Raw genomic sequence first — 26,226 nt, 5'->3', positions numbered from 1 at the left:
CACACACACGAACTTCAGAAATAATTTTCAGGTAGTTCTCTTAGAACTAGATATAACAACTCTTCATGTTACCTACTCACAAACTGTGATTATAGCACTTCCTATTATCCGGAACCTTTGTTTTTGATTCACGTGTAGAAGACCGTCTGGTGGGAGGAGAAAGAAAGAGAGAGGCAAAGAATGAGAGGAAGAAGAGGAAGAAGATCAGTGGAGCGAAGAATTCGTGTAGCATTCAAGGAGGCGTAGTTTCACCGCTTTTCCGCTACGTGTCTCTAGCAGCTGAGGGGAATTAAATTAGTCGGGTGGGAAGGGAGGAGATTTCCAGATGATATTGCGACGTGTTCAGCACTTGAATCACTGCACAGAATCTCTTCCTTCCACAAAATGTTGGAACTTAAGTTTTTATATTGTATGCAAAATTTAGGTGATATACAAGTGTTTAATAATAATAATAATAATAATAATAATAATAATAATAATAATAATAATAATAATAATAATAATAATAATAATAATAATAATAACAATAATAATAATAATAATAATAATAATAATAATGCCATTTATGTAACGTCTTAATTTTCTATTACTCATGTAATTATCCTACAATGTTATTCCTGTTTAACGGAAAAACAAAAACAACGATGAAATATGTCAATCGACAGGTATAACTATGATCAACACAATGGTGTGTATGAGTGAAAATCATCAAATGTTGTTATCGTAAAAATAAAAGAGAAGTACTCTTCGTAAACTTAAAAATAAATTCTGTGCGGTTCTATTAAGAATAATCTACTCTTTTATAGTTATTAGCCTTTTCTTATCTGTTTGTAACTCGCCCTGTGATTGTGCCAGATGATAAGGAGGGAAATAATGATAAGATGAATGATCGTAGCAGAAAGATGAAAATGGGAGAAGACAGGAAAACTCCGAGCAAACCAACGCATACAGTGTTTGTCCACCACACAGTTCTATTAACAGTAGATAAGATAGAATCAGAGACTTCATGCACCAGAAGTAAAAATCTACCACTGAGTTACCGTAGTCCCTTGTCAAGCCTTTCATTAAGAAACTAGGAAGACGACAATACGCAGTATGGTTCATGAAATACCACCCAAAATTGTGATTAACTTTCAAATTTATTTATTTTATTTTATTTATTTATTTATTTTTGTTTAGCTATGACATTATCCAGAGGTAGGACATGAATCAAAGTTAAACAAAATTAGTTTTTTAAAAGTAATTTTCCATGTGTAGTTTCCCACAAAATCGAAAAGAACTACTTTCTATAGCGCTGAAAATTGTTACACTTTACTAATATTCATATGATCGATAATTTTTACTCGAACAGAACATGTTTATTATTTATATATTATGTATGTAAGTGCACTGCTAGTTAACAGATTTCATCTATTGTTTGTTAAATAATAGATTTTGTTTATCTTTTAAATAACAGATTTAATTTATTGTTTGTTATAAAGCAGATTTCATATATTCTTCGTTAAATAGTAGATTTCATCCATTATTTGTTAAATAGTAGCTTTTGTCTTTGTTTCTTAAATTGTACATGCCATCTATTGTTTTTAAATAGCAAATTTCATCTATTGTTTGTTATAAAGCAGATTTCATCTATTGTTTGTTAAATAGCAGATTTGATTTGTTGTTTGTTATATAACACATTTTATCTATTAACTGTTAAATAGTAAATTTTGTTTTTGTTTCTTAAGTAGTAGATTCCACCTATTGTTTGTTAAATAGCAGATTTCATGTATTGTTTATTAAAAGCAATTTCATTTATTTTTTGTTAAAAAGTAATTTCATCAATTGTTTATTAAAAAGCAAATTTCATCTATTATTTATAAATAGCAGATTTCATCTATTGTTTGTCAAATAGATATTATATATTGTTTGTTAAAGAGCATATTTCATTCATTGTTTGGTAAATACCATATTATATCTGTTGTTTTTTAAATAGCAGATCATATCTATTGTTTGTTTTTATCAAGCAGTTGTGAACATCCTATTTTATCTACACTTTGAGAGATCTCTGATTCAATCTGATGCCATGTTATTTTGTTTAGCGGTGAGTTTCACTAACTAAACACTGTTGACAGGATGGAGTTAACTAATTATTTATTGTCCTTACACTCAACAGAAGATCTTGCCAGTATTACAAGTTTCGGTGTGAAACATAAACTACAAATGAAATATACAAAATTTTTAAGAATCGGAACATTATAATACTTTTTAACATATCCACTATACATGTTCAGGCACTTATCATAGCATGATAGCAGTTTATTTTAAATTTCATTGTACTCTGTTGCCGCCAATGTATTCAAAAGCGACTTCCACCATTGCAGCAGGAAGAAATTTTATCCAAACAGATCATTTTTATTTCGGAAACAACTAGAAATTAAAAACCCTGTGACAGTACTCCACATATTACAGTTAGCACATGTTTAAGAGGTATAACTTGGTAAGACTATCACTTTTCTCAAATCTATAGTCTACTGCTTGGCTTTAACTAATGGATCATAGGTAGGACTCCTCGATTTTCAGGCTAAGAACCGAGACATCTATTGCAATTTACAATATAATCATAGTTATGAATTTACTATTTACTGAAACATTACAAATAACTAAATAAAAAGTGAGTTTCGTTTTACAATGGGAAACTACAGTAGACTTCCATAGTAGAACTTAAAGTAGTAAATCTATAATTACTTGTTACGATAAATTGATGGGATCAAAGATAGAACCTGTTCCTCTCACGTTATTAATATAAGAAAACATTACTCACTATGCCTTACTGTTTTATTCTACAGCAATAAACGTTGTCAACGGAACTTGTTAATTTAAACAAGTTTTGGTTTCAGTAGAGTGTTGTGGGTTGTGATAGTATGTACTACTCTTTTGACTCTGAATCGATTAAATAAAATCGCTTGTCACTATCAATTACAACTTCTGGTCTATAGCGATGAATATTGAAACCGGAAATTGTTAATTTGAACTACTTCCGAATTTAATAAAAGAATAAAATAGGAGATAAAACTTACTCTCGGGAAGGTGAGTCGATTGCAAGAAAACACATCTCGATCTCTCTTATCGCTTTTTGTTATATGAATATCAGTATTGAAACACGGAGGTATATTATATTTTACCACTTCCCGGTTTGGTAGGCTGTTGTAATGGTATATCTCCTGAGACCTTGAATCGTTTGCAGAAAGTTGTTTGTCGCTATCCAATACCATTCTTGTTCTCTAGCAATGCACGTTGAAACCGAAAATGGTTAATGTGGACCACTTCTAGTTTGAATATAGGGCTAAGAAAGAAGCTGCGATCTATTCTTGAGACGACCAATCAATTGAAAAAAAATATCTCAGTATATCTTAATGGTTTTGCTCTATGAAAATCAGTACTAAAACCGGAAGTAGTAGTAAATTTCAACCAATTCCAATTTTAATAAAAGGTTAACGGAGGAGATGGATTCTATTTTCAGGACACTGACTCAACTGTGAAAACCACATCTGGATATCTCATACAGCTTTTGGTCTATGAACATTGATATTGAAACCGAAAGTAGTTTTAGTAAGTTTCAATCATAACCGTTGTGGTAGAGTGTTCATAATTGTGACGATCTATTATTTTGAGATAATCGATTGCAGAAACAGCTTTCTGCTATCTATGAATATCTACGGTTTCAGCAGTGATGTCCATAAATGGCTAATGTGAACCACTTTGCATTCGGATAGAGGGTTAATAAAGAAAATGGACTCTGTTCTTGGAACAATGAATTGATTGTAGAAACGCGCATCTCGATTTTTTATTTTTCTTGCTCTGTGGAAGTCAGTGTGGAAAGCAAAAGTATTCATGAATTTGAACCATTTGTTTCTTTCTTACAGTATTTGGTATAAACATGGTACGTTGACACTAGACGCTGAATCGTTTGCAAAAACCCGCTTCTCGCCATCTATTACCATTTTGGTTCTATGATGATAGACTTCGAGACCTGAAATGACTAATTCGAAGTACTTCCGGTTTCAGTAAAGGGTTAACAGAAGATATATGGTTTACCCAACATTGTTAGGGTCGTCAAGTCTAGGAGGCTTAGATGGGCGGGTCATGTAGCTAGAATGGAAGAAAATAGAGACGCTTTCAAAGTCTTGACTGGAAGACCAATCGGAAAACGACCATTAGGAAGACCTAGGCGCAGATGGGAGGACAATATTAAGATGGATCTCGCAGTGATTGGAATACAGAGTAGAAAGTGGATGCAGTTAGCTAAGGATAGAAGTCAGTGGAGAGCTTTTGTGAACGCGGCATTGAACCTCCGGGTTCCATAGGCCATAGAGTTAGTTAGTTAGTTTAGTTAACAGAAGATATGAAAATTATTTTGGGGACGATAAATCAATTTCTAAGAACCACATCTCGATATTTATTACCGCTTTTGCACTGATACCTGTCAACAGACGGACAGACGAACCATGCCATTCTATCATTCCCGACATTTATGCATAGCATAGTTTCGAAATCTAAAAGTCAACGTTCACCAAAAGTGAGTAACGAAGAGTTTATTAAGCTTATTTCTATTAGTTGAGTTACAATGACTAATGAAAAACGGTAATTATTTAAAATATGGTACAGGTTATCTCCACTTATGTTTTGGAGGAAAACCAGGATCTTTTGAGCTTTTAACAACGTTTATAATATAAAAGCTATTACATAGATAAACTTAAGTTTGAAGGGTCATGAAAGTAAAGACAGAAATGAAAGTAAAAGGACATTGGATTATATTTATTAGCAATAACTTTTGAGAATTTAGATCAACGACTTACATTAATGACTTAAATGTTTATTTAGTTTCCTGATACATGTATACGACGTAGAATGTACGGGATTCCATATTAAGGCATAACAGAAAATCAATTAAAACAAATAATTATGTAAAATGAGGGAAATATATCTTCATTGTACCTAGTATTAGCTCGTAGAATTTCGAAGAGCTCCGAATCATTGATAAAGTAGGAAACATAATGTGTTTTAATAAAAGCATACACAGATATCTTTAGAAAATCTACAGTGACAAATACCACTGCCAATCTTTTAAAAAGCATTAGAGCCACAACGAAAAATCGATATACGTCAAGATGAATAAAGCGATCTGCGATCTTTTAAAATAGATCTTGTACTAGATAACTCAAACATGAACAAATCCCTATTTATACTAAACATTCCATTATATAAAATTGTATTAGAAGTAACATTTTTGTTGGTAAAGGTTCACAACATTGTAAAATATTTTCGGAACTGAAAGTACCACTTTAACATACAGCTTAAGAAAGCTACTATACAACGTACACTCAACAAAATGGATAGGGACATCCTGTCACTAACACACAAAAAACATGAAATTATACCCTGATACGGAGTAAAAAGAGGTTTTGTTAAAAAAAAAAAAAAAAAAAAAACAGATTCATCAACAACAAAGTGTCCCATATTATCTGAAATACAAGTACTCTAACGTTAATTAAGCAACAAAGTTAGATAACAATCGTTATGAAATAATTGGAGCTTCGTTAGTTTTCACAACACAACGAAATACAGCAGAGATGAAATAATATTATCACTAACGCATACGAAAGTATTTATGGAGAAAGTAAGTAACGAAATCGATTACATGCCAAGAACTTCTTTTGGCGTAAGTTTAAAAAAAAAGAAATGGAAGAGGAGAGTAGTCAATAACGTGTATAAGTGACCGCATCCATTAAATACGGAATAGTTGAAGCAATGCCATTAAGTCCTTGTGCTTTCTCTGTCTCACAGCAAAGGAGGTAAATTCAATTAAGGCGTCCATCATCTATTGAATAACGACAACGAAGAAAAAATATGCCTGTTTTAACGAAATAACCTCTCCCTTCCTGAGTCTAGCACTTTTAGCTACGAGAAAGAAGGTTCCGACATCTTAAATATAATACTTCTTTTGTAGAGAAGATAGGTACTCAGGAAAAAGGAGATTTCTTATAACGAGGTTAGAATCTTTGTCGCATCTAGTTAAACTTAGAGCGTTCTTTTGCGTAGCAACACTCCCTGCTGTAGACATTGAATCCCCCTATCTCTTGTGTCTTTTCTGCTTTTTCTCACTAATTTCATCCTTATTCCATTAGAAGACACGGTACTCATCAAAGTAAATATATGGCTCTTTTGCATAGTCAACAAAGAAACATGTCAAAAAAGACACAAAAGAAATATTTACTAGGAATACAGAAGGGACTTCGGTAACAATGTCACGTCTCTCTACGCACTACATAAATATATTTCTTTCTATAAGTGTTCTAACTAAAACTTGGTTTCCATTGTTATTTGAAAGATATGATGGTGTGTATTGTGTAGATCTCTTTTCGAAATGATATTAAGTTTATAGATTCCTTTCTCAACTCAGTGCATCTTTGAGTTTCATATTACTGACATGAAAGAGATAGAGCAGAAACTAAAAGTTTTTGGAAGACAGGAGATTAACAATAAGTAGAAAGAAGACATAATGTATGTACTTTGAAACAAAACAAATACAGGAAGGCCAATGCTTTATTAAAAAGAAACTTACACTTATATACCTGGTTCGAATCGGACCAAGAAAGTGAGTTTTTCTGCCGAAACAAGTTACAAAATTAAGCCGGAGTGAATGAAATGGTAGAAATATCAGGTGCTCTTTACAGTAAAAAGATAAAATAGAATGACAGAAGAAACAAAGTATTATAATGAAATTCGCGATTTTGTATTGAGTAGAAACGTTGAATATCAAGATATATCTATACAGGGTGTCCCAAAAGTAATGGCAAAAATTAAACCACAAATTACTTGCACCGAAACCAGAAAAAGGTTTATGTGATCTATAGTCCGGACGTGGACTGGGGCGGAGCTAGAGAGCTTCGAATGTGGGGGAAAAGAAACTTCACACTTAGGGAAAGGGAACTTGTCGGCTTACAAAACCGCATTGAATATGTATATAAGCAGTTAGTAACACACTGGGAATGATGGAATGCATTCGAAACTCACGATTAATATGTTGCTTAGACGTGGGAAGACAACACTTTGAACATCTTTTGTAGGTACGCTTATTGTTAGCACATAACCTAGTAGTTCGTAGTGCTACCCTGTGTAAGATATTACGTTACAAATAAAGTAAATACTTGTGTATTCTGCCTCTTATTTTATTACATTACACGTCTAGTTATACTTGTTCTTATTTCTACCCTCTATCTGCAAGTTTTTATCTGGTATACCACTTTTCGTTGCCCCCTGATATTATGCAACTATGCTAAGTGGTCTTTACTTTGACTCCCATTGTACAGCGGGGGACACTTCTAAATGGTACAGCCATATGGAGATTTACGGCTAAGGTGTACCATTTAGAAGTGTCCCCCGCTGTACATGTGCGTGCAATGGTGCCACGGATAACTTTATTCTGTATATTTTCCATCTTTACTGCACCGTTTCAATACCCCTGCCGTACAGAAATTCGGTGAATCCCTAAATGCCATATGGAGAATCTCTGATGCAGTTATGTAACATGCGTTTAATGTGTCAAGTCAAGATGATCTTTATGTATTTATGAACCTCCTTCCTAGCGCCTATCATTATTCCGCTGGCAGGTGTGAAGATCTTTTCCCATCACATTCGAAGTTGTCTAGCTCCGCCCTTGTTCACTTCTGGACTACAGGTCATATACACTTTCTTGTTTTGGTGCCAGGAATCTGTGGTTCGATTTTTTACCATTATTTTAGAACACCCTGTATATAGGCTCTGAAAGAAGTAGTCTGAAAGACTGGTTGATTAACCCACAGTCCAAATCGGTTAAGCAAGAAATTTCAAATTCGGAAAGTACGTAAGATTTGTGAAATAAGGTTCCACTAAGGAAGGAGTTTTGGAAATTCGATAAAGAAGGAGTGATATAGCCCTACAAAGCTTGAGGCTACTCTGATGGACTCCATTACTTTTTAAACTATAAAACGGGTTTCAATATAACACATCAATTTATGTTTCAATGTATTCCTTATAATTCTTATAATTTACAATGTAAATGCCATAGTTCAACTTGGTACCACTGACACGAGCACTTAACATTGTTCTGTCGTTGTGTTGACAAAGAACAACAAAAATACTTTAGTGTATTTGTTTTTTGTGAAATTTTTCAATACTTTCCTTTGTATTGAGTGATTCCTGTCGTGTTAGCGCTAACTGAGGACAAAATTAGATTCTGATTTGTTTTAGAAGGTTATGGACGTGATAAATCTTTCTCAAACTGTGAAGGAAAGATTAGTAATGTAAAAGTAGAGATTGTGACAATATAAGAATAAACAGCGGTCACATAGACATCCTTAGTGAAAGTGAGAACTTCCATTTTTTAGCGACGATAACAGTTGTATTTTTCAAGAAACATGAAGCAATAGACCAAACATACACCTCTACTCACAAAGATTAGGACCAGAAACATTATAAAAACTGTCACATCCAAAGTTGTTCTGACTGATAAGCAAGTAAAAAGTACAAGGTAGATGTTAAACTTTTTATTTTACTTATTATAAGATGTAATGTATAAAAATAATAATTATATTGATGAGAAGGTAGAAAGAGTTCACGTGGAAATGAAAGGACGATGTTCTGGAAACGTTGTGATAAGGTGAAAATGATGCCGTTTGCTATAATTCTCATTACGACTGGTCACTTGATCGGTCATTTCCACACAGCTTCTGATAGGAACCCGAAATATGAGTCTCAAATATTTCGTACGGCCATGAGTAGAGACAGATTCCATAAACTTCTTTTGTTCGCTCATTTCTATGACATGAAAATAAGGATTGATTACCGTTCATATGACAAATTAGCATCTATTTTTAATACGTGAAAAGCAGGCTGCACGAATCCTACTAAACATTACCTTCCAAGTAGCAATATTACAGATGACAAATTAGTGGTATTCCGGGTAGGTGTTCATTCTGTCAGTATTCGACTTCAAACCAGACAAATATGGAATGAAAATGTGCTGGGAAACAGATTCAAAGTAATGTTACCTATCGAAAGTAGGATGCACAAAAAAGCATCATATATTATAGATGTGTGTGCTTCAACTAAGGCAAAAAGAAATCTTTAAATATACATCATCCTTGCCAAGCATAAGAAGAAACAAAAATATGCGATGTAACTTCTAAAGATAACTTGTAAGTAACTTTTGCCCTATAATATAACTTGACTATGATGAACGTTCCGCACTGATGTTAGGCACATTCAATTGCAGTAAGGCTAAGGGATATGGGTGGCAATTATTACTATTAAAATGTCCATATGTCAGAATCTCTGAAGCTAAAACACAAGAAATTTGGTATATGAAACTCATACTTAAAATAATTAGACAAGTATTGGATCATATTTTGATACTTAATCTAGCAGGGAAGAAACGGGAATGCGAAGTTTAAATGCGTGGGAATTGCAATTATAATAAAATATTATATTTTATCGGAATCTCCTAACATTAGAGGCATAACATTCGGTATTTGGAGTTCTCATTTAATATAGTTAGATATGTGTTTCAGCGTTTTTTTCATATTTGATCTAGAAGAAAGAAAAGAGGGTAGGGAGAAAGAAAGAGAGAGAGAGAGAGATGATTACACTTATTATAATAAACGTCCTAAGTGTCCATAGCTCGGTAACTCTTAATGTCAGAGAGGTAACATTTGGAATTTGGACTCTAATTTTAATTAATGAAACACATGTTTTCGTGAATTTTTATCACTTGACCTAGAAGAGAATAAAATGAAGTGGGCTAGGAAAATGGAGCGCAATTATAACTTATCATAATAGAATATCCATACTCTAATAAGATGGCCGTAACTCGCAACGTCTTAATATTACAAACACGAAATGACATGAAATCTTTCCGCTTTTCAAAGTCCCACGGTTATGCCCTGTAAGCAAAAGGAGAAAGAGATGATGAAGAATGAAGGACAAGTGGAATGAAGAAAGTGGAAGGATACGTTAGAACTCCTAGAGAATCCATACACACTCTGTCCCCGACAAAGCCCACTTGGCGCTAGCTGGGATAGAATTAGGGACTCCATGCACCAGGGGAGACATGAAACTCAGTATTTGGACCGTTTATTTAAAACCATTACCAAGTGTTTGAGTGTTTATTGACGTTTACTCCAGAAAGAAGGAAAGATGTGGCGAGATAGAGGGTTGGAGTTACAATTTTTGTACTCGTATCTGAGAATTCCTTATGATCACATATATGGAATTTGGTGTTTAGACGTTGATCTAAAATAATTAAACCACATGTTTCAAGGTTTTCAGATGTTTGACCTAGAGCACAAGAAAGTGGGTTGAGGGTGCTTACCTATGTTGTCCACTAGGAGACACTACAATTTTTAAGAGACTTTGAGCTCAGAAAAATTGTGTGTGAAAAATGAAGAGGGAGAAACGCAAATACTGTCTACAATAACGCGTGGAAACATTTGATAGTAAGGAAACAAACTAGAAGTGATTGAAATTCAAAATTGAATGCACTTTGTTACCAAAATTAATAATATCAGACAGGATAACATGAGAAGAATAAGAGGGTGAATAATGGTAATTGAGACATTGAAGAAAGAGTATAGGAATTTGGTAATCTTACCATAAAGAATTAGGAATTACATAGGAAACAGAGTCAGGATAATGGTGTCGAAATTACGACAGGAATACCAGGATAAACCAGAAAATTATTTGATTCGATGGACTTGAGAGGAAAGAGGATAACAGACGTAAATGCATGGGAGATAACGAAGTTGGAAACTAATCGTCAGAAATATCAAATCTGTGTAAGAAGTGAAGTTGTAGAAGAAAAAGATTCAACAATAAATAAAGATGGCTGGTAAGAACGAAAACATTTCTTATGCTTTAAGAAAGGAAGTTCAGAACCGATTTAACCTAAACTTAGCGATAGATAACTTAATATATTCTGCTGCGAGAATTATCTGCATGTGTTATTGATTGATATATTAATTAACTGATTTCATTTTCCATTTTTATATATTAATAAAACTATATAGTGAGAGATCTACTACTTATATGAGGTCCGAACGCCACCACAATTGGAATTCAGTGTAGTTGGTGTAAACAAGAACAATTTCATTGTTGTACAGCCTTTCTCCATTCAAACAGCTGAGTTAGAAATTTTGATACATGGCGTGGTGTGGGTTTTGATATATGGCGTAAAGTTCATTCTATCTTTTATGCAGTAAACTATTGCAGAAAACATTTGAAATATTGAAGTTACAACATCATAAAGATAAATTGCCATGTTGATGCATGTTTGTATGACAACATACCCTAACTATAATATGAATAACTATTAATATTTTGTTCGTATTTAACACGCGAGTCAAATTATCTTTCAAATTTACTACTTTTAATGATGAAGCATATTGAAGAATTGTCTATAAACGAATGTAATTTACACGTCAAAGTTTAGCATTCACGTGAACTGTACAGAAATACAATAAACAAGTACATGATATAAAAGTACGACAATTATCTCTAGACTCTAGAAGTATCTTCTCGTAGAAGGAACTATGTAAAAGTAGTAAAGAATGCTATTATTATGTGATGTAACAGAAATTTTTATCTGGGGTCTGATAGTTCTTGGTAGATAATAAAGAATTATCTCGAGAAATGTGGTTACCAGAAGATGATGAAAAGAGCATATAGAAAAGAGCATTACCTACAGTATTTATCGGACATTTTCTACTAACATAGCCGATGATATTTAAATATGGTAACAATAGAAGGGAAACTGATTTCACCAATATACTTCATAAATAAAATATTGATAGCAATGAAGTGATGCTTTATGGCTATTAGAAAACATCAGAATATATTTGTTTCAGAATAACACGAATTCATTTGTTTATAACTAGCCTGTGTCACCCTCTCCGATTTGGTTGGAAAACGCTAATACATCCTGACTTTCCTCAATATTTCTCGAGTGTATTCAATTAGTTAGACGAGATCCTTCATGGCCAAGCGGTTAGCATACGCGCCTTTGGTGTGGAAGGCCCGGGCTAGATTCCCGGGGCCCGGGAGATCATGTAGTTCGGATTTCATGTTAATCAGTAGGTCTCGTCTCATATAGCCTCGTTGCTGAAAGGGACGTTAAACTCAAAATCAATCCACGAACTCAATTTATTAGACAACCATCTGAAAATTAGGGTTTCGAGCCCTTGGCAAAGTTACCATACACATGGCTAACTTCTTTAGTTCAAGTTCCGCTGAGTTTTACTACCATTGTCCAAATGTCTGCCCAAGCTTTAGAGAAGGGTCACTAGTCTGATGGAACCTTTGTGACTTTCCAAGTCCCTGTCTTCTTATTTTACATTATTTCCTGCTTCTTTCTCATGTAAATCAAACCATATCTGTAAACGACAACTTAGAACGAAACCAAATTAAACCAGAGCCAAGGGCCTAGTTTTAAGAGACCAACTGACTTCTTATCAATAGGTATCTCGTTTACTTGCCAAATTACATAAATATATAACTTATGTATTGAGACATTATACTTAAAGGTGGATATGGACTAAGGTTTCAAAAGCATGGTATATGCTCACTATTGATGTAAAAATGCTCTCTCGTATCGAGTATGTCCACCCTCGCTGCTAAGCAGTTAGCGTACGAACCTTTGGCGTGCAAGGCCCGGGTTCGATTCCCGATGGATCTTATGTTATTCAGATTCCATTTTAAACTGTGCTTGTATGTCTCATATAGCCTCGATACTAAAAGGGACGATAAACTAAAACTCACATCAAACGTATCGTGTATGTATTTCTGAAGCAGAGAAACATTAGATTTTATATTTCCTATTTAATTTTCACGATGTTTATTCTGCGTCAATATTAATTGCTTACAATTTATAAGTATCGTTAATGGAACTTCGGTAATACTCTAAGTAATTAAGAGCACACTAGTGAAATACAATTTGCTTGAATTATATAACGAACACTTTATGCAGCATTGTATGAGATTATTTAATTACGTTGCATTAGATATGCCGAGCTTTTTCTTAATTGAAGTCTAATGAATATCCTTAAAACATCATACAATATTATCACATCAAGATGATATATATCCTATTATCTTTGTACTTACCGCTTTGTCCCCGAGGCTTTCCACTCGACAATGTAAGAAGGCTGTTTGTCCAACCGCTGTGGTCACATTTCGCGGAACTTGAAAGTCGAAATAGGGGAATATACTAGTATTTGTAGGAGGTTCATCTGTGATCGTGAGTCCTGAAAGAAACGAAAGGAGAGAGAAATATTAGCTCATGTTATTTTGTTTGATATATGATTTTTATACAACTTATACAGTTACGTATCATTCTCATCTAATAATCTTTAATACCATAAATACAGTAAATATGAAACACATGAATATAGAATTTTTTTTACTAGAAACAAGAAGTGAAGAATTTCCAAATAAAAATAAACAGCAAAAATGATTTATAAACCTGAGTCGAAAATATGCCAATATCTATCACAGTGTCATGTAAAGTTTCATACCAAAATTGCCCAGCTTAAACGACAGAGATAAACTTAATTGTAAAGAAATCTAGTCATTTGTTTTAAAAGAAAGTGTGCAATTATTATTTAATATATAATTGCACAATGAATAATATCACAGAGTGTATATGAACTCTTATTTATGAATAACTTTTGAATTTATGTTTTCTTAATGTTATTTCTTTCATTTTTAATGTACTTATTTATTATATATATATATATATATATATATATATATATATATATATATATATATATATATATATATATATATATATATTTAGATATTTTTTATTGAACATCTTCCAATCCTAACTAATAAATGAGTATACCTTTGCCACAGTAATAAAAATGCTTATAACAATGAACATGAGTTAATATATGTGTTCAATTTCTTCTTCCAGTATTCCATGGGCAGTTAGTGATTTCTTTTGGAGCAGGACATTCCTTTATGTATTGAGGTTATATGGTAATTAAATCTACAGCTTAGAGTGGGATTCAAAACCACATTATTCCTCAGCGCAAATCAAATTCAGCTCTCCCGTACCTTAACCATATGCCCATATCTTCCGCAGACATTTACATTGTAATTTTGATTTCTGCATTTTACCATCACCTTCGATGATAGAAAACACAGGTTTCAAGTAGTAACTGATATCATTTTAAAATATTTAAAATACTCTAATTTGTAAAAGAATTATGAATGTTAAATTCCAATATATGATATTATAAAAATGTCTAACTCTGTAAACCAAAATATTAAGCTAGAGTTACTATCAAAATGAATACTGAGATTATTGATAATCTGATCGTTAGAAACAAGCATAGATCTCACGCTCTTCCACCATGATAACTCATGACAACTGACCACCTGCAAGGACGTCTGTGATGGTATCGAAAGAGTCTCTAGTAGTAAGGCGAACGAATATCAGTAATATTTGATTCTGAGATTTATTTCCATCTAGAATTTGATGAGGTCCCTTTACATGTCCAGTAAGTAAGGAAATTGAATTCGCATTCCGTCATACAGGATATAGTTGACATTCTGATATGAGGGAAAAAGAAGCGTGCACACTTCGTCTGCTTCTGGTCTTGGTTCAAAGGATAGCGAGCTATAAATTAATTTATCCTATCTAGCGATATTATCTGAATACTTTCCGGGACCCACCATTTCTGATACGGTAAGCCACATGTCCATACTGCCAAGGAAGACCAGCAAGTTTTACGCCTTTTACGCATTCTACTCTGGCACTCAAGGACCATTGACTAATCCCAATTGAACACATGCACAATATTGGATAGTTAACTTACTATCAGCTAAGCTCCGGCAGCTATAATCGCCCGGATATACAAAGGTCTACAGCAAGCATGGAAAATCATACTACAAACAAACATTCAGCATCATTATAACTGTCGATATATTCTTGAAAAGACAGAGATTGTGCGTCATTATAACTGCCAATATATGCCTGAATAGAAGGATATTCGGGATCATTATAACTATCCATATATATATATCCAAATAGTTGCTTCTGTGTCCGCTCCAGGTTGTTATTTTACTAGAAAGAGGACGTTACTATGAACACTGAAATGTTTTGGTATAAACCTGCTATTATTAGCGAAAGCACAGCTTTCACATTTCAATGTTAATAACTGGAGCAGATCGAGTATTCTATATGTTTATAAATTTTCTATAAAATAAATTGTTACTTTATATCGGTCCTAATATAATCGTCATCTAGTTGTGGATTTGTAACTAAGTTTTGGAACTAAAATGACCATACATGGACAGATAATAACAAAGAACCACGAAAGGCAAGTACAATTGTACTTATGAGTAATTTGTGAATAAGTCCGTTTGGATTTATAAGTATTGTGTTAAATAATGAAGTCTTATTACAGCTTACAAGCAGATGTTCTGATTGGGGCACGGAGATTAATGTTTCGTCTTAAATTGTATTTAGTTTGTCAAAATGAAGTGTTCAAACAGATTTCTGCAATTTAACCGCCATTATTTCTTTAGCAAAAGGCATTTTATCTTTCCGCATCTTATAACATTCTTTCCCTTCTACGGGGCCGCAGTGGCTCAGTGGTAGAGCATTTGCCTTTAGAGCATGGGGTCTCTGGTTCGATCTCAGCCCGCGCTAAATTAATTTTGTGGTGGACAAACACCGTGTGCGTGGGTTTTCTTGGGGTTCTCCCGTTTCTTCCCAAATTCTTCATTCCACCATTTCATTCATTTCTCACCATCACCGTCTCCTTTAACCTAGCCGGCATAGGTGGCGTGGGACGTTAAGCTTAAGATTTCATGTTCCTAAACCTTCTAGCAAAATGTTAAAAGTTTAGTAAGACGCATACAACTCAAATTTCAATTAAAGTAAAAACATTATTTATGTTTATTTGAATTACAATTAAGTAATTTCTTATTCAGTATATTAAGTTTGAATACTCCCCGAAATAAAGAAACAACGAAAGGAAGTTTTTCGACAATTTCTCATGTAAGTTTTTATCTGCTGATTTCCTTCTTTTATAACTTCACTTCTTTATAATAACTTCACTTCTTTATATAGATATACTCATTAGAAATTAACAAATATGACAACAGTAGAATAAACATTACATTTTGTTTTGTTGATACAAAATACCACACTTTGATCTACCGATTCTTTCAGGCAATTTGCATGAAACTTGGCAATGTATAAAGGTCAGTCATAATTCTTGCAATATTTTCACAAACCAACAGCAGGCATGTGTATACGCCGCGATCGGCCGTAAGTATAGGGTCAAACTGTCCAAAAACATGGTGTGGAAAGCAGAGTATTTAATAAGAAGTCTACCACTCGGTCAGTAATTTCCAGAAATTTCAGTCAGGTTTCAGTTGCAGTCACGACCAGTACTCAACAACGCCTTGTATGTGAACTACTACTGTATGAGTACATACTTGGAGATATAGCTGCGGCAGCAATCTAAATCATTTCTCATGCGAAAGGAGAAGAGTAAGTTAACTACAGCATAACAATTTGTTTGTTTTAGGAATTTCAAGCAGGTTTGAAAAACGTCGAAATCAGCCATGGTGCCGCTGCTACAAGGTGACAGATTGTGACTCCATACGACACGACATTGAGGAAAATCCATGCGTCAGGACACAGCAATTATTAAACCTGTCTGCATATCCCAGTTCAATGTAGTGCATCGCCTTCACGAACTCGTGAAACCCACCACCAGGTGCTACCGCATTGTTCCACATGAGCTGACCCCAGCTCAGATCCACAGGAGCGTGGATATGTGCTATAACTGTTACAAAATTTGAGTAATGTCTTCTTCCTGACACTGATTCTCACATGAGACGAAACGTTGGTGTCTTTCCGAAATTCGGATGTACAAAACCAGTGATTGAGCAGTCTAACTTTCAGGACCAGTCGTTAAAAAGAGCCGTTCTCATTAAGCCATGCATAAAGTCGTGCTTTTTGTGTGTTGGATATCTTCGAGGAATTCACCTCATATTCGTTTCAACGGTCCTAAGATTAATGCTGATCTTTCCTCGAACAGTTAGGTGGATATATGTTATACTACGCCTAAACTATCCTGCGCTGATTAACCCAAAGTATATCCTTCTGCAACAGGGTAACACAAAACCAAACGCGACTCTTAAAGCGCAAGAAAAATTTTGTAACTTGATGACATGGAACTGATACCACACTCGGCATATAATACTAATTTTGACCCTTTGGATTACCGTTTTGGTCCATGAAGCACTTCCTGAAATCGCGATGTTTCGTCAATCAGTTCGAACTGGAAATAGCAATGACTTGTTTCTTTGCCTCTAAGGACAAGACGTGGTATCCACATGGATCGCGGAACTAGCAGGAAAGTGGCTATATACAGTTCAACACGAAGGCTATACCTTGACTCCTTTCATTGTACTGACACAAATTCAAATATGTCGTGTACCCGAATATTGTAAGGTTTAAAACTTAGGATTATAGTACTCATTCTAATATAAAACCTAAGTTGCTTATATATATAAAACCTAAATTTATTTGCATTTTGAAGGTATGTATTCTGCTTATACACAGGAATATGTATTCTATTAATATACATTTGAAAAATATTACGTAAGTTTAAAAAATGTATCAGCCGTATATATTCTGGAAGTTATTAAGATATTATTTTTACATAATTCGAACTTTGACAGGCAATAAAGTCACTAGCAATGTAGTGTTGAAAATTAAACTTATTAAAATAAAAATAGTGAAATATTAAAGTACCAGTTGCGTAAAAACTAATTTTTCATTCATATACAACAATATAAAGTGGTTTTCATTTATAGAAATAATAGTATAACTTATTCTCAGGAATTTATTATCTTTTCTTTAAAATAATAATAGTAGTTGTTGGTCCAACATTTGAAAACTACCTCCATTGATCTGGCTTTCAACCAGCAACATTTTTTTCATTTTCAGCCGCAAGCTGAATCAGAATAACTGCGGTCATTCCAATCACGAGTCGCGTGAGCCTCGTAGTTGAGTCGCTTGACGCAGTAATCAGGTAATGATTGTAACGAAATTACCGTTTTTCCCAGGGAACGACGAACGGCTTCAGCCTCTTGACGTCTCACAATTCTCCCCTTCCCTTTTTCTTTCTTTCCTTCTCCCCCTTATTCTCTCTCTCTCTCTTTTGCTGTCTGTCTCTAATTCTACCTCTGAACTGTGATAGCTTTACCATCGGTTCTCGCGCTTTCAAAACTCGTTACTAACGTACAGGAAATCTAATTCCTTTCATTTCCGATGAAGGTTCATAGGATGCCTTATTCTCTATCCTAGATTTTGCTTCTCTTTTTATATCTCTACTTTCTCTCCTCAAATGTGCAAGTCACATACCGATTTATCCTCTTTAAAAATTATCAACCTACAAGTCGTTTTTTTTCTTCTATATGGAAATATCTTCAAACGACCAAGCTTGATTCTACAGTCTAAAAGCTTTTAGTTCCAAATTATACGAAAGTCAGTGCCAGTTAGGAACAAACAAAAATGTCTCATTAGAAATACGTAAAAGCATTAAAACTTATTAAATAAAAAATTAAAGTGTGGTAAACGTTTCTGTTTCCATAATTCAAATAAACACAACTTAGTAAATTAATTGGTATAATTAACTGTACGATTTATGTATCAAGGGAAAAATATTAAGTTGTAAAAGACGCCGCGCCGCCAAGTCCAAATCTACATCTGTCAAATGGCTCGAAGTCACCAACAAAATCACATGATGCAAATGATAACCCCTCGACATTTATCGTTACAGCATAGACACCTTCTTTTAATTATTATACTGACTTTTTACAAGGTTTTGTAGTAAATCGTATATATAGAATGGACGCTTTCACTGATAGTTTATTGCGCTGTAAAATACTTTAGAACTTAGTGATTACGGAAACATTTCCTTTTGCCTGCGTTGATTCCAACTACTCGAAAATTGGGATTGAATTTCGGTATGGTACTTTTGTATTTAAAATGATGACCACAATGTTTGTTCGTCATCTTTCGTTTGATGGGAACTATCTGCGCCGCTCAGAACGAAAACAGCTTAGAAAAAGGCATGATGCATGTCTTTTCAACTGTATATGACGTTCTTAATAAATCGAATGATACAAAAATTGCAGAACTTAAAGTTTCCTTTAATAGTAAACAACTATTTGTCTATTTGTTTGTAATCAATTATTTTAATATACCTGAATACTTAAGGACACGCACGTTTATAGTATACTAATTTGCAATGTTATAGAACAAAGTATATGCTGAAGTATTACTCAGTAATAAGGTAAATGTATTGACTTTTTCTAAACGGCTTAAATATGTAACTAATAACAACATAATCACTGCCTATGAACATGCATCTCATACAAGTTTTCCAGTTTTTTAAAAAAACGTATTGTTAGACACAGGTACTGTATTGTTAGTAATTTATTTAGTACCTTTATGTAAATGGGCATTGCTTCCATCTTAAGTTAATACACGAATTAATGTCTTCATGTTTGGGTCACCAATAGACCCTACTAGACGAATCTTATTCATACTTTATACATTAATATTATTTCATTGTAGTTTTCTAAAGCCAATGGAACAAATTTCTAAGTTGTTCATATTAGTTCATGAAATTTAAATTGGTTTCTGTTAAATTGGTGCATGTAACATTTTTTTTTACGCTTTTCACTTTTTTTAAAACAAATTAGTATTTTAGAGGTAGATGCAATCATTTGTGTTAAAAGGAAGTATATTTCTTGAAACGTGTTGAAAATAAAAGGCATTGAAACTGTTTTCTGTTAAAATGGCGTAATTCAGCAAATACGCCCTTTTAACTCAAAATGAAATAAGTAGGAGCATAATGATGAAGAGTGTTACACAAAACAAATCTGTCTAAAACTTTTTCCTCGTCGCGATTCCAACAACCTTCAGTGTAACAGGGGTTTCGCCATCATCAATCGAGCACTTAGAAAAAGTGATCGCCTTTCCACTGTACATGAATTGACGGAGTCGATTATTCACAGTAGTAGGTCTGATAAATTTATCGTTGTTCAATTCAGTGGTGTAGATGCTTTAGATTTCAGGTCATGGTGGCTACAATACTAGGTCTATAAGAAAAATCTAGTTTCTCTGGAGACAAGGAACAAACAGAGGAAGGATAAAATAAAATAAATTTTGGAATTAGCAGCCTTAACCATTTTATCTATTCTGTGAACAATCCATGAGTATGAACAGGTCTTCCAAGTGTTAATTGAACTAATGAAATACACTTTTATCATGTCGTTCAATACTACCAAAACTAAACAGAACCGAAAAGAAGCTATCCCTTTGAAGCTGAACGAATTGCATGCTGAACGAATATGAAATTGCATGCTGAAGGAAATACGAAAAGATACATACATGCTTTTCACACTGATGTAAGTTTTTTCTTTCGACTCAACTCTTCACGTTAAATTCAAATTCGACCAATGTATCCCCGAAATGTGCTTGATATGAATTCACAAATCACATTAAAGGGATACACAAGTAGGCTCTTATAAACAGTCTTCGTTGAACTAGTGTCTGGATCTTCTATGATCTTGGTCTATGTGCAGTAGGCCGTTTACCGTTGTTACTACCACTTATGTGTAATTCTTATATATATATATATATATATATATATATATATATATATATATATATATATATCAGTGATGAAAATTTTCCGGAAAATTTTCCGATTCATAAAAACATACTCCACATATTCCTACATCGTTGCTCAGTCGAGATGTGAGGTGGAAAATTTTCTTCTATATTTTTCCGGAAAATTTTCCGATTCATGAAAACATACTCCACATATTGCTACATACTTGTTTAGTCGAGATGTGAGGTGGAAAATTTTCTTCTATAATTTTCCGGAAAATTTTCCGTTCTTAACAAATATCAGTGATCAAGTAACAATTCGTCAGTATTCATAAAATTGATTGAATTCATATATAGAAATGTTAAAAAGTGAATGATTGTTTAAGGAATCTGAAACTTTTCATGGCTTAGACAATTTTCAGTGCTATGTAGGAACAAGTGGAACAATTTTTCATGAATCGAATGAATAAGGTGAGCATGTTTTTATGAATCGGAAAATATTCATGAGTTTTAATAAATTAAAATTTTAAGTAATAGAATGGGATATTTGTACTCTACGAACTCGAGGTATGTTCTCAGCACTTTGCATACACACACACACAGAGAGAGAGAGAGAGAGAGAGAGAGAGAGAGACAGAGAGAGAGAGAGAGAGAGAGAGAGAGAGAGAGAGAGTAGTTGAATTGAGTTGATTTTGAGTTTAACGTCCCTTTCAATAGCGAGACTATATAAAACGGTACCAACTGATTAACGTGGAATCCGAACTACATGAGCTCCCGCTGGGAATCGAAGTCAGGTTTTCCATGCCAAAGGCGCGTATGCTAACTGCTTAGCAACGAAGGAGCTCGCAGAGCAAGAGAGAGTGAGAGAGAAACACTTTAAAATTTTATTTCCCAACTTGAAATAGAAAATTTTCTGGTTCCCGAAAGGTAATTAGAAAATTATAATTTGTTGCTGGCTAACTTTCCTCTACTAAAATTCAATTTTGTAGCTCTATGTGCAGTTAAATATAGTGGATAATTTTCCACCTAACATCACTATACATAATGTCCAAAATTGTCAGGCCTATGAAAAGTGTTTTCTACTTGTTTCTACATAGTGATGAAAATTTTCCAATCTATGAAAATTCCTCTCACTTGTTTCTACAGAGCAATAAAACATTTCGATTCACAAAAAAAGTTGTTTTACCTCTTGCTTCAAAATGATGAAAATATTCCGAATCATAAAAAGTTCTTCAATTTTTCCATATAAGGCAGAAAATATTTCGATTCATGAAAAATTGTTTAACTTGTTCCTACATAGTACTGAAAATCGTCTGAGCAATGAAAATTTTCAGATTCTTTAAACGATCTTTCACTTTTTAACATTTCTATACATGAATTCAATCAATTTCATGATTCCTGAGGAATTGTTACTTGATTATTGATATTCTTTTAGAACGGAAAATTTTCCACCTCACATCATTAATATTATATATATATATATATATATATATATATATATATATATATATATATATATATATATATATATATATATATATATATATATATATATACGATATACAGTTTATGACAACTTATGAATATATGAAAGTGCAACCAATCATCATCTAACATCTTTTGAAACATCAAAACTACTTTTATTTTTTAAGCTGCACATATACTTTCTTTCTTCTTTTACCTCACAGGCTGAGATACCTTCTGTAGAATTTTCTAGTCATTGGTCAACAAAATAGTCATAGAACTGCTCGAGCTTAGGGAATATATCCTTGAATAGACAGCCAACCACTGTCGACTATTTCTAAAGGAAGAAAAGCTTAATGACGCATACATTCGAACCTGAAGTCTTATATCATCACTGTTTTCGTAATCTCTAACCAAGCCCAAATCCTGTATCTTACACCAAAGACAGTGGTTAAAGTGAAAATGCACCCACTTATGGAAGCTGAAGAGGAAATTGTCCCAAAAGAAGTTATTACTTCTTCCTTGAAGTCTACCATTACAATTTCAGGATACCAATTCAGGACTTTCATTCTTTATTAGTGAAAAGGACCTATCGTATCTATGCTTTCTCTTGTCCGGGAGAAGGCCAAAAACATTGGATTCACATTAGTTTTCACTATTAAACATCCACTATCTGCATGAATTACGAAAATTTGGGAGAAAATTTGCTACAGCTCTTAAACGTGCAATCAATAAAGAAAGTCGTGGTATCTGCTAAGCAGTCTGCAAAATGAAACTATCAGTGACTCTTATTCGCTGTGGGTGCTACTCAAAATGAAACCTTTAGATTTCATATCTTTCTCTGCTCAAAATCTAACAAAATTTCACAGAAATAGTACCAGCTATTCAACCTGTACAGAAACGGGAATTCTTATCTCGTTTTAAAATCATGACATTTCATTTCAATTGGCACTTGTACGGAACTGGAAAGAATTTTGACATGTACGGAACTGGAAAGATTTTTGACATGTACGGAACTGGTAGTGTACGCAAGTGCGAGGACACCGTCCAATCAGTAACATTAAGGAGAGTGACTCATAAAAAATGCATTATGTTAGAGCGTGTTGAGATTTTCAAAATACTGCATTGTATGCTTTTCCTAAACTATTGTATTCTGCTAGTTTGTACTAGTACTACATTATTCTGAAAAGCACAGTACTAATTATATTATTATAAAATTATAATATGATATTATATAATATATTGTACAACTTTGTCCCATATAGGTATAGGGAGAGCGTTAATAAAAAGAGTGTCCGGAACCGACTCTCACTACCGGCTTTTATTATAAACGTTTCACTATAAAAGTATTTTACAAAATACTGTATAAATAATCTCTCTAGTATACAAGGTTAGTTATAGGTAGTCTTTGACCGTAAGGCCGCAGACAGGATCTCTACAGAGCCCCCTAGCAGGCTAAGCAGAGGGGAGATAGGGACCCAATGCTCCGTAGCAAACAGAGGAGGGTTAAATGGCCAATATAACCCCGTAGCAGGCTAAACGGCTGTGGTTAGGATTCCCAGACAGAGCCCCGTAGCAGGCTAAGCCAGGAGATAGGATAGGCGTAGTCCCGTTAGGTTGCTCCTAATGTTCCGTGGCAAACACTAGGAGGGTCACCAGAAAACTGATACAGAATTGCCGTCGTCGAGTCAATTTATAGGATTTCTTGGGTGGTGGTGGCGCTGCTACTAAGTGGTTGTCTTCTGATCCGTGAGAGGGACCAGAAGCTAGTCGTCTGCAGGTGATTGTAGATCCATCTGGTGTGAAACTATCTTGCCAAACCACGTGGTGGTGTTTGTAAACACTGGCGTGTGGAATTGTTTACACACTACATCACGTGGAACATTATAATATGAAAGTGCCCTGTTTGTTGGTCTATCAACTGTATTGGAATCTGGACACACGCTCAGGAATTTGGGGAATAACTTTAAGAAAGTCGCTCGGCTTAAAAATCCTACCATTAACGTAATATTTTCTTATGCAATACTACGTCCTTGCATTCCCATTTATGTATCGTCCCACAAGAAAAATAAAAATCATTTAAACTTACAATTGCCTGCTTTGGCGTTAGACCAGGTGAAGATCAGTCTCTACTTTGTCGGCCCCGTAAAAGATACCATGAGAAAATTTCACCTTTTACATTGGCACAATATTAAGGTTTGCAGGATTTTTATTTGGCATGTAGGTGGTCAAGGTATATTCCAGCATTAAACTCATCATTTCTCGACCTCGGTGAACATTTAAGTCAAATACTGTACAAGTCGGAGTGGGGCAAACAGTGATGGAAATTGTTAATACTGAACTTATCCTGACAAAGATTAAATAGTTTTAAAGCAATTTTTTGGAGACAAAATGTTTGCTTTCAGATTATTATCATTACTATTATTATTAGTATCTCTACCTTTCACCAGTGTACTACCAATATGACCGATTCTAAAATTTCAGATATATTTCAGAAAAACCCTGGTTTCACATTTTATGGTACCATGTTTTCTATTAACAGGGCGTATGTGTCTAAAGTTTAATGATTTTTTATAGATGAAACAGTAATTCACAGTTACATCCTATATAACTAATGAACAATCAGTAACCATGCACATTTACACATATTTTTCTTTCTTTTATCAACCAAACCGACTTGTGAGAAAACAGTTTTTGTCATTTTCCGAAACTTTTGTTTCTTGCACATACGCCCTTTTAAAAGAAAACGATTCATTCATATAACTACTAGAGTTTGGTAAGTAGTGGTCCATGTGATAATTTACAGATCGACACAAGTGTTTTGTATACAGAGTTAACAGATAAATCAACAAATAATCATACATGATGGGACAGTAATGATAATATACTAGTTCCAGTTGGATGATCAATGAATGTAATAAAATGAAATTTCTAGTTTCACGTCCCATGTTTATGGCCTACAGGCTAAGAGAGGCAGATAATTCATGAACGTAAAGGATCATAAAATAACTGGTGGAATGATGGTATGGGAAGAAACAGTAGTACAACGAGAAAGCTCATGGACACAATATTGTCCATTAAAACTCTCATGGCCTGGGATCAAACCAGAAACTTCTAGCTCCAGAGGTGAGAACTTTACCAATGATCCATAGTGCTCCCTGATTACTGAGTGAGTATGAACGTTTGTGATATGACATGACAAGTAATATTCTATTTCAGTGAGTAAAGCAGCATTAGGTAAACCAAAGAACGAAACTTAAACAAAGGGCAAAACTCTTAAAATATTTGCTTCCATTATTATTATTATTATTATTATTTTTTTTTTACTTGTGGACCTCAGGAAACATGTAAAACACAATACTTTCACGATCTAGTCTTTTGCAACTATAACCACATATAACAACTCACACTTACAGCTAATGAGAGATAAATTATAAATATGTTCGTCTGCTTAGAATATTATTTCGTTTCAGATTGTTGGAAAGGAAAAAATTGGAGATTGAATATAGTAACACACGTAATACATAATGAATTTTTGCTGATATTTCTCTTGTTCAGGCTCAAAAAAACCCCGAGCGCTATAGCAATAGTAATTGGAAATATTAGTATGCTGCACAAATAAATTAAATCTAAAATATGTAGGTCCATGCATCAAATTGTATTTATTACGTATTATGGTGCCTAGTTTAGGTAACTGCTTCAGAAGAAACATTTCGAGCATTGCTCTTGTACATGATCTTCTTTCAGTAGCCTCTCTATACTAATAGCCTGTCTCTGTTCACTACAGTTTTTTTTATTCAGCTCCGAACCACAGCGGTGACTACGAGAGCATTTTCCTTGTATAAATAATAACAGTAAAACAACAAAGACACTATGTAATAGAGTTATTATAGTATTAAGATACGAAGAGTGGTGCCAATGATAGTTGCTGATTAATTGATAATAGTTACAGTAAATTGTAGAAACAATGTAATGGACATTGTAGGATGAGAACTAAAGATATTACGAGACATTTGGAGCTTAAGATGCTATGCTAC

The 26,226-nt window shown here is 33.8% G+C and overlaps 1 protein-coding gene across 1 annotated transcript in view; it reads right to left on the bottom strand.

Annotated features, from left to right (window-relative positions):
• LOC145679281 (zwei Ig domain protein zig-8-like) overlaps positions 1–26,226 on the bottom strand; it is a 957,501-nt gene that overhangs the window by 832,836 nt on the left and 98,439 nt on the right. The window contains exon 2 of the mRNA XM_081749868.1: positions 13,177–13,316. Coding sequence (XP_081605994.1) covers positions 13,177–13,316 — 140 coding nt within the window. The remainder of the gene's footprint in view (positions 1–13,176; positions 13,317–26,226) is intronic.

The sequence above is a fragment of the Thermobia domestica genome, chromosome 2 (genome assembly GCF_964235325.1).
Source record: "Thermobia domestica chromosome 2, izTheDome1.hap1.1, whole genome shotgun sequence".
In the NCBI taxonomy this organism is placed as follows: Eukaryota; Metazoa; Arthropoda; class Insecta; order Zygentoma; family Lepismatidae; genus Thermobia; species Thermobia domestica.
The sequence above is the reverse complement of the archived record's forward strand: the minus strand, read 5'-3'. Positions and strand labels throughout refer to the sequence as shown.